The sequence below is a fragment of the Rutidosis leptorrhynchoides genome, chromosome 7 (assembly GCF_046630445.1).
Source record: "Rutidosis leptorrhynchoides isolate AG116_Rl617_1_P2 chromosome 7, CSIRO_AGI_Rlap_v1, whole genome shotgun sequence".
Classification (NCBI taxonomy): Eukaryota; Viridiplantae; Streptophyta; class Magnoliopsida; order Asterales; family Asteraceae; genus Rutidosis; species Rutidosis leptorrhynchoides.
The window spans coordinates 255,763,553-255,774,258 of record NC_092339.1 but is presented as its reverse complement, the minus strand read 5'-3'; the positions used below and the strand labels follow the sequence as shown (position 1 = coordinate 255,774,258).

At 31.0% G+C, this 10,706-nt stretch overlaps 1 protein-coding gene across 3 annotated transcripts; it reads left to right on the top strand.

The window, feature by feature from the left end:
* Nucleotides 1-3,267: 3,267 nt before the first annotated feature.
* Nucleotides 3,268-6,188, top strand: LOC139858250 (F-box/FBD/LRR-repeat protein At1g13570-like). Of its 3 annotated transcripts, none has more exons than XM_071847114.1 (5): nucleotides 3,268-3,394; nucleotides 4,553-5,248; nucleotides 5,319-5,432; nucleotides 5,522-5,661; nucleotides 5,739-6,188. In XM_071847114.1, exons 2-4 carry the CDS (start codon nucleotides 4,592-4,594, stop codon nucleotides 5,621-5,623), a joined length of 873 nt encoding a protein of 290 aa, XP_071703215.1. In that variant the 5' UTR covers nucleotides 3,268-3,394; nucleotides 4,553-4,591; the 3' UTR covers nucleotides 5,624-5,661; nucleotides 5,739-6,188. The 3 variants fall into 3 exon arrangements, with proteins under 3 accessions (XP_071703215.1, XP_071703216.1, XP_071703217.1); XM_071847115.1 differs by lacking the exon at nucleotides 3,268-3,394 and adding an exon at nucleotides 3,784-4,452; XM_071847116.1 differs by lacking the exon at nucleotides 3,268-3,394 and adding an exon at nucleotides 4,430-4,452 and having other exon boundaries at nucleotides 4,536-5,248.
* Nucleotides 6,189-10,706: the final 4,518 nt, after the last annotated feature.

The following is a 10,706-nucleotide window of genomic DNA, read 5'->3' as shown; positions in this document are numbered from 1 at the left end:
TTAATAGTTTTTAATCGTCTTTTATATCATGTTCATATTAATGATAATAATAGTAATCATAATAATTAGGTGTTACTATTAGTAGTTTTTAATTGTAATAATCCTAATGATAATAAATATTATAATAATATTAATGATAATACTTAATTATAACTTTAACGATAATAACGTTAGTAATAATAATAAAAATAACAATTTTTTTAATGATAATACTTTTGATTGATAATGGTACTAATAATAATAATAATAATAATAATAATAATAATAATAATAATAATAATAATAATAATAATAATAATAATAATAATAATAATAATAAGAATAATAATAATAATAATAATCATAATAATAGTAATTTGATAAAAACAAGAACGACGATAATAACGACGATAATAATAATCATTTTTAATAATAATATCAAAAATTCAATTGGCTATAACTTCTAATCCGTTCATCGAAACTATTCGACATCTAAAGGAAAAGTTCTTAATTTTCCGCTAGCTTTCTAATGATATGCATATCTTATACCTTATCTCAACCGTAGGTGTAACTAATTCGAGATTCAACATAACCTAACTAAGGGTAATATCAAAAGTACAAGAATGCATAATCCTAAATACTCGAGCACTAGTCAGGGATACACTATTAATATATATAAGTTAAGTTATGAGTGCTCACGTATCAATATTGAGATTCAATATTGCATGAAAGGTACGTAGACGCGACGAAGATGATAAACACTAGATTGACCTCATGAGCATACCCATGATCCATAATAACCTCCATAGCTATAACCCATAATTTCCTTAGCTCTATCCCGCTCATAAAAACCGTTTTGGAAAACACGCGAGCAGAACCTCGTCGTAGTATTTTATGTATAACACTAAGAATAATAACTTTAATATTACTAGTTAAGATTAATAACAATCTTAATATTAATATTAATATTAATTACTATTAATAATAATAATATAAATATAAATGTATACGGAGTAATAAGATATATGTGTGTGTAATCCGAGTGAAATGAATTGGATTTTATAGATTGGTCGTGTCCCAAATAGTCATGAGATTGCATGAGTTAGTAATACAGCTCATATGCACTTCTTTTCTCTTTTCTCCTGCCGACACTCACGTTTATATTACACATACATAACTTTTATATGTTATTTAATATTTATTATATTTAATCTTTAGAATTAATTAAATATTATATTATATTTACGATCATAGTAAAAATATAATTTTTACAAAAATGACGCGGTCGTGGTCTCACGACTCATGTACCACTTTCGGTTTTTCGAGCGCACTTTCGTACGTTTAGAAAACTAGCCTTTTACGTTACGCGACGTGTACCTTTTACAAAAATTAGACTTAAATGTCAATGAATCATATTATAAGAAATGTAACTTATATTTTTGAGTGTTGTGGTCATTTGCTTCTATAAATCAGGGGTTCGTTGTTTATCAAAATATATTATTTTAATTCGAGACGTTTTATGACTAAGTTAATATATATATATATATATATATATATATATATATATATATATATATATATATATATTTATATTTAGAATTTTTAATATATATGTTTGAAACATTTATTTAATAATATAATATTTAGTCTTTAAAAATCAATTATATTTCAAAGTGCGTTTTAAATTTTATTTAGAAAATAAAATAATACTTGTCGTTTATACTTTAAAACTTATTTTGGCGTACTCCATCTATGCGCCTACGTTTATCAAACGTCCTAGATGACATATCTAATTATCAATCAAGTGTTACTTAATTTGAATCTATATATGTATCTTCAATATTTGTAAACACGTTTTAAATACACGTTGTAAGTTATCTACAACCAATATTCCATCTTACGTTATTTAATCAAAGACATCTTAAATAATCGAATTCTATTATATCGTAAAGCATTTTGAACTAAATCAATTATTATGTAATTTAGTCTTCCACTAACTTTTGTCTAATTTTCGATTAGAAACACCTTTGTTCTTACATACAAATTACTTTATCATTTTCCGAATATCGTTAAAATGGAAAGATTTCTCAAATCAATGTGGACCTCATAACAGGGACTCGTAATCATAATTCAATGTATCTGATTAATCACATTTGATATTATCTTTTAATCTTGTTGATAACTATAATAACTTGTATTGAAACAAAGTACGTTCATGTAAAGTATTATTCGTTTAACTATTTTGTTGACGTTTTCAAGTTATAATATATATACACATATACATACTTAATCATATATGTTCATTTAATGGTTCGTGAATCATCGAGAATTGGTCGAGGTTAAATGGATGTATGAACATAGTTTAAAATTCTTAAGATTTAACTTAACAAACTTTGCTTATCGTGTCGGAAACATATAAAGATCAAAGTTTAAATTTGGTCGGAAATTTCCGTGTCGTCACAGTACGATGGCGTTATATGAAGTTCAAATCAAAGATTTCGAGAAGATAAAGGAAGTCTACAATGGAATGGAACCAATGGCTTATTAATCCAAGCACCTATGATGATCATGGCTAATTGAAGTGGGGTGTGCTAGTCTCTTTGCTCCTCGTTTCTTGTCTCCTGTTCTTGCATTCATTTTAGGACAAATGACCCGAAAAAGTAATCTAAGTTACCCAATTTAACAATCAAGGTAACTCCCAATTTGACTAAGCCTAAAACGGATTGCAATTTAATTTTTGCTCGCAAAAAGGCTTGAGTGTTCAAATTTTTTTAAAATTGAGGTAATATTCAATGAACAAAAATTCTAAAATTACGAATTAATTCAATGTATTCCAAGTCTCAATTTGAAGTAATTCTTGATTTTAGATTTTGTATTCATTGAATATTACCTCAATTTAAAAAATTTTAACACGCAATTCTTTTTGCGAGCATAAATTAATTTGCAATTATTTTTTGACTTAGCAAAATTGGGGGTTACCTTGATTGTCAAATTGAGTAACTTATGTTACTTTTTCGGACCATTTCCCCTCCATTTTATAGTCTCGTATATACATAGGGCCTGTGTTATAGTTCGATGCATTTGTATAGAAGCATGGTCTCACATGCTTAGGATCCCTTTGTAACCTTTGCAAAGTAATAAAATTGATTTACTTTTCTAAAAAAAAGGTAGTATATTTTTTTATATTCATGAAAACTTTGAATTAATTAAACACGTGCGTACAAGAGTTAGCTTTTCCCTTTTTTTTATTAGTATGATGATGATAAAATTTTTAGAAAATAAATGAGCAAAGGTGCTACTTAATATATAGTATAGGGACCAAAGCTGTGTATTAAGTAAAAAGAGCTGGTTTTACACACCATTTCCATCACCGTAAAAGCTAGGGTTTATTCGACTTAACGTTGCTACGTGTCAGGTATCTTCCATTTTCATGACTGTAAAAAAGCTAGGGTTTATTGATTTAACCTTTTCTTTGTCTCGATTCAGAGATAATCTCTCTATCCCTTTCGTTTTTGTTCTTTATACCTATTCTGTTTTATCAATTAATGTACATACGACTATATGATACTATGTCATTTTTATTTGTTGATTGAAGATTTTTTATATTACGTTTCAAGCATTCGCGGTGAAAGAAACAACACACGCTCTGTTTGTATGAAAAATTTTATAATTACACACATATGCACTCTCATGCACCTATTTTGTTCTCTTTGTTAATTGAAAGATTGTTGATATTACGCTTCAATCATTCATCAGTGATAAAAATCATACATAAATATTTTGTTCTTGTACCGTTGGGGAAAAGTTGAAAATATGCTAACTGAATACCATCCCGTCCATATAGTACCTTTTAGATATTGTTAGGCTGAGTGTTTTGAACAAAACGTAAATGAAGTCAAACTATACATAAGTGACTTTAGAAACTTATTTTAACTAAAAAACTGGTATTTTTATAATCATATCGTATAAGTCAGTGAACCGTGCCGTAGTGGAACTGATTTTCATGTATGAATTGGATAGGTACTAGTAAGGTTTGTCTGTTGGTACCATAATTTCATCCCCGATTTTATGAACTCTTGACTTATATGCAAGGTGGGAGAACTCGGATCTCGGGGAGATCTCATTTGGACATTTTTGAGGAGATCTTGGCATCTCGGAAAAATCTCGGGGAGATCTCGGACGTTGACTTACATTGACTTTTTAGTTTTTTTAGTATAAATTCATAGATATAAATAAATATATGTATATGTATATTTACATACATTTTTACTAGATTTTACAATAAAATTCGAGAAATGAGTGAGAAAATATGAGCAATTACGAGAATTTTACAAGAAAATCCGATAAATCGTGGCTTTGACCAAGTTTGACCCCGTTGACCGGGAAATCTCGGGAGATGGACATATCGTCTCGGTTGCCTTCTAAAAACGAGATCTCGGGGAGAAATAAGGAGATTTATAACACTGCTTATATGTATGGATTACTAGTTCCTTAAGTGTTTTGTTTTGTTTATGTTGTGTGTATTCAACAAATTCATCTTTAATTTGATTTTACAGTAACTTGTTGTTTGCAGAATTTCTTTAGTATTGATCTATGACACCATTGTGCCGAGATGAAACCTAAACATTCGTCTTCGGATATAATTAGCGGCCTTCCTGAAATCATAATAGAAACCATTCTCTGTTTAGTACCAATAAGAGATGCAGTCACGACGAGCATCCTCTCAAAGAAATGGAGGTATAGTTGGAACAAAATTCCTAAACTTGTGTTTAATGAGGAAGATATGTTTAATAAATTAAAAGAAAAACATCGGGAAGAAGAGGACGAAGAAAATATTGAAAGGGAAGAAGATGACGAAGAAAATACCGAAAATGAAGTGTTGACCGGGAAATATAAGTTTTTTTATGCTATACACCAAGTTCTGTTAATGCATCATGGTTCAATAATAGAGTTCTCCCTTTCCATGAAATCAAATTACAAATGTGTTGAACTCGACCAAATTATTACTTATTTGTCGAGGAAGAATACTGTCAAGAAATTGACACTTGAATTGAATGGTTACAACAGTACATATGAGTTACCCTTATCTTTCTTCTCGTTTCATCAGTTGACTGACCTCTATCTCCAACATTGTAATCTTGAACATCATCAGCCAATAGTTGATGGATTTGGTATGCTTACAAGTTTATTCCTCAACAATGTAGACATCACTGGAGAACAGATTCTACATATTGTATCCAAATCTCCATTACTCAAAAGCTTCAGTTTGGTAAGTTACTACTAGAATATCAATCCTCATAGGCTTTTGTAATTTATCTGAATATTTTAAGTTGTTGCAGGTCCAATCCGATTACAGGTATGCATTTAGTCGTGCGCCAATGTGTGATCTATTTGGGTATATACCTGCAATTGAACATCTCTATCTTGCCATTCTGCACTTTAATAGCAATTGGGTAATATTTTTATCTGTATACAACCTTTTTAACTTGAAAAAGAGAAACTCTGGACCGTTTCAACATTTATTTTGGTTTTGTTATTCAAGTCGTCTTTACGAGAGCTTCCAACCCCATTAGTCCACCTCAAATACGCACATTTACTTTCTCAATGTTTCACCGGCCGATATGGCCTTTTGTCGTCTTCTTAATGAGGAACTCGCCGAATTTGGAAAAACTTAATCTACAGGTAGCTAACATCAATATTATTGTAACTGGTTTGCTTTGGTTCTTATGCCAAATTATACTAACTTACACTTCATGTAGAGTTTTCATTATTCTGGTGAAAAATCGGGGATAGACTCCCTTACGGAGAAAGAGTATTTGGATATTTGGTTGGAGCATTTGAAGGAATTAGAGTTGTTTGTTGCTGACACGATACCTGAGTTAGAGTTTTTGAAGTTGATATTGGCCAGGTCACCAATGCTAAAGGAGGTGAATATACTCCTTAATTATTCAATCGATAAGGATGCAGAGACAGAGATGTTAAGAGTTCTCTCAGACACCCCACGAGCATCAGATGTGGTAGAAATCATTGTTGAGCGTCTAGATGATCCTGAAAGTCCTACTGATGGTTGAAAGTTGAATGCTATTTTGTTTCAGATCACTTTACATCATGAATAACCGTTGGACTTATTATGATAATGTAATGTTGCTTTGGTTTACATTTTCAATCTTCTTTAATTACACAATGTTATCCAACTTTATAAATATTTCTTAGCCTTTTTTTATTGGTGTTGCAGTGGCTATGATTTCAAAGCCAATATTATAGATGTAGTATCGTTGGTCTTGTCTTTTTCCAAGATGTTAGGTAAGGTAATGGTGAATCTCGTGACCTTGTTTTTCCAATTTCTAGATTTTTGGCGAGGGAAAGGTGATGAGTGGTTAGATGTTTCGGTCAAGGTTAGATGTGAGGTATCCGATAAGCAACAACCATTTTGAGCATTGTTACTGCCTTAGTGGATAGTCTGCTTAGTAGTGGCTATTTTTAGGGAAATAGGTCGAATAGTTCCCACTTTGTAGTATCCGAGTAAGCAGTTTACTTTTATACTCAGTCATCAATGGCTTGTAGGGTGCACAAATTTCAATACTCGGTGAAGCATACTCTAGTTCTCTCTATGTAGTTCGAGTTAAAGTTAATGTTTGGATTAAGCATGACTTGGTTTCCTCACTTTTGTGTATAAGACTGCAACTTAGATACTCAAAACCTGTCATTATTACAAGTTTCAAAGATATTCACCAACATATATGGTTCGATGTTAAAAATTTTGGCTAAGAAATATTGATGGCTAAAAGCAACATATTGTTGTTTTTGTTATAATTTAGGAGTTTATAACTACTTGTAGTGACTTGTTATCGACTATAGACTACTAATATTTAGAGAAGAAAGGAATATGAAATATTTATTGAAGTAATTCATATGTATCCTTACAACCAAATTGCTTATTTATACTATCGGATGATTAGGTGAAACAGTAATAATAATATAAAATAATGTCATCCAATATTGACTTTAATATTACAAAACTCACCCTTGGATGACAATTTTATTAAGAGAGCAACCAGTAGTACTGCCTCATTAAAAACCTTGCTAAAGAAAAACCCAGTGGGATAAAAACTTTAGCTAAGGGAAAAAGGGTGCAGTATAAAGTTGACTCCTCCTCAAGCAGACATCGTTGAGTCGTCACATTCTTTGAACTTGACTCATGCCAATATTGTGAACGTGTGTTCTGAAAATAGCAGTTGACAGTGCTTTGGTATAAAGATCAGCAGAGTTGTTGATTGAACGTATCTCATTTCAATCTGGTTGGCCTTTATGAGATCTTGAGTATATGAAAAGAATCTGAGATTTTCATCTGAAACTGTATCATCTAAATCTTTTATGTACAAGTTTAGCCCGTGTGATTTGTCTACAGTCTCCTTCATGGTTAGCTCAACGTTGTTTTAATTCCTATTCCCTTTCAGTCTTTTTCTAAGCTTTACCTACATACCGTTCTTTCCCATCAAACTTATGACCGCTAAGACCGTCTATGGCTTTAGCATCTTGTCTGCATTTATGTTTTGTTCTGCCACTTTTGATACTCTTCTTTCATTTATACTATGCAAGCTGCATTATCTTCATACATAATTGTTAGACTTTTATCACGTTCTAATCCACAAGAATCAGTAATGAGTTGTGTCATTGATCTCGACCAAAAACATTCCCGAGTAGCTTCATGTAATGCAATCACTTCCGCATGATTTGATGATGTTGCAACAAGTGTTTGTTTTTTAGAACGTCATGATATTGCAGTACCTCCATTTAGGAATACATATCCATTTTTAGATTTAGCTTTATGTAGATCAGATAAATAACCTGCATCTGCATAACCAACCAAATCTTGTTTTGATTTGTTAGAATAAAATAATCTTAAATCAGTAGTTCCTTGAAGGTATCGAAATATGTGTTTGATCCCATTCCAGTGTCTTTTGGTAGGAGCTGAGCTGAACCTTGCCAACAAATTAACTGCAAAAGAAATGTCAGGTCTTGTACAATTTGTAAGATACATAAGAGCTCCAATTTCACTAAGATATGGTACTTCTGGTCCCAGGATATTTTCATGATCTTCACATGGACGAAATGGATCAGCTTCAACATTTAGTGATTTAACAACCATAGGAGTACTTAATGGTTTTTCCTTGTCCATATTGAAACGTTTCAAAAAACTTTTCAGTATATGTTGTGTGATGTACAAGTAAACCATCAGGCATATGCTCAATTTGTAAACCAAGGCAATACTTGATTTTTCCGAGATCTTACGATCTTTTATTTTAATTTCTTTCTTTTAGAAGTTGAATGGTTTATGGATCTCTTTATTTGTCCTTATGATCTTAAGATCATCAACATAAACAAATATGATCACATATCCGATTGTTGTTTTCTTAATGAAAACACATGGGCAAATAGGATTATTTGCATACCATTTGCTTATCAAGTATTCACTTAATCAGTTATACCACATACGACTCGATTGCTTCAACCCATATAAAGATCTTTGTAATTTAATCGAATACATTTCATTGAGTTTTGCATTTGATGCTTCTAATACCTTAACCCTTCATTATCACTATCAAGTGATTCATTTAAATAAGTAGTAATAACATCCATGAGATGCATTTCTAAATTTTTAGAAACTGTCAGGCTGATTAAGTAATTTCATCCATAACAGGAGATTAAGTTTCATCATAATCAATTTCTGGTCTTTGGGAGAAATCTTGAGTTACAAATCTAGCTTTACCTTGTAACTTCATTTTTGTCATTTCTTTTTCGGATAAAAATTTATTTGTATTCCATACGTTTCACATCTTTAGGTGTGAGAACGATAGATCCGAAAACTTTTCTTTTATTGAGCGATTCAAATTCAGCTCGTATTGCTCTTTTCCAATCATGTCTATTTTGACATGCAATGACAGATTTTGGTTCCAGGTCATCATCTTTATTCATGATGTCATTGTAAGATTATATGAAAAATCAATATTTGTCATTTTGTTTCGGTTCCATAATATTGCATAATTTATTGCAATTTATGTATTTACATCTTCAATATCCTCTGCAGAAGTAATATTGATTTGTGGTTCTTCTTAAACACCTTTTTTTTACCTCATTATCAGCTCAGCTGATTTTCCTTTTCGAGGTTTTTTATTTTTTGGAACTAATTTGTCTTCCACGTTTCAGACGTGACAAAAGACTCGTGAGTGACATTATTGTCAGATTTTGGAATTTCAGTTCTTGCTAGAGCATTTACTGCTGATATATATGATTTAGTCACTCTTGTTGCATTTGTAAATGCATCGGTCAATTTATTCGCAAGTTCTTGCATATGCATTATTAGTTTTTTAATTTTTTGTTTCGCATTTTTTTGTGCGAGTATCAAGATACCTTAATTGATGTTCACATCATGAAACATCATTTTATTTTATTTTTTATTTCTCCCCCTAATCTAGGGAACAATTTTTCATTAAAATGACAATCAGCAAAAATGTGCTGTAAAAAAAACATCACCCGTCATGGATTCAATATATCTTATGATTGAAGATGTTTCATATCCAACATATATTTCAATCCTTCTTTGAGGAACCATTTGTTTTGGTGGTGCAATTAAAAATACGCTGCACAACCAAATGTTCTAAGATGAAAAATATTTGGCTCTCGACCAAAATTAAGTTGGTAATGGAGAATATTTATGATTTGCACTTGGTTTAATGCGAATTAATGTCGCATCATGTAAATTTACATGTCCCCATATTAATATTGAGAGTTTTGTACTCATTATCAATTGTCTAGTTATTAGCTTCAAGCGTTTATCTATTGATTCAGTTAAACCAATTTTGTGTATGCAAATGAGCAACTGGATGTTCAACAACAATCCCTGTAGACATATAATAATCATTAAATGCTTGAGATGTTAACTCACCATCATTATCAAGTCTCATCATTTTAATGGTGTAATCAGAATAATGTGTTCTCAATTTAATAATTTGTGCAAGAAACTTTGCAAATGCCATATTACGGCTTGATAACACACAAACATGAGACCATCCGCTAGATGCGTCTATTAGAACCATGAAATATCAAAAATGGTCCACATGATGGATGAATTGGTCCATATATATAACCTTGAATTCTTTCAAGAAACATTGGTGATTCTTTCTCAATATTCTTTTCATTAATCACCATATGTGCTTTTCATTAATCACCATATGTGCTTTTCATTAATCACCATATGCGCTTTTAATCATATATCCTTTTCACCATATGCGCTTTTAATTATATGCGCTGCGCTTTTTATCATATGCGCTGCGCTTTTCATCATATGCGCCTTTTATCATATGCGTTTTTAATCATATGCGCTGCGCTTTTCATCATATGCGCTTTTTATCATATGCGCTGCGCTTTTCATCATATGCGCTTTTAGGTGCTACATAGGTATTTATCATTTCCGGTTATCGTTGACTGATAATCATATCCATTATGATATATATCAGAGAAACTTAACAAATTTCTCTTTGATTTGGGAGAAAACAAAGCATTGTTTATCAGAAAATTCGTACCATTTGGTAATATGAATTTTTCCTTTTCCGTTCCTTATATCAAGTTTGCAAGACCTGATATAGTATTTATAATTCATTCATTTGATTTAAATCAATGAAATATTTCTTAGATTTGATCATAGTGTGTATGTTACCACTATCCGC

Coding starts and splice junctions, on each gene's coding strand:
- LOC139858250 (XM_071847114.1), top strand. CDS start 4,592: ATGAAACCTAAACATTCGTCTTCGGATATAATTAGCGGCCTTCCTGAA. Junction 5,249..5,318: donor TACTCAAAAGCTTCAGTTTG/GTAAGTTACTAC, acceptor AAGTTGTTGCAG/GTCCAATCCGATTACAGGTA. Junction 5,433..5,521: donor TGCACTTTAATAGCAATTGG/GTAATATTTTTA, acceptor TTGTTATTCAAG/TCGTCTTTACGAGAGCTTCC.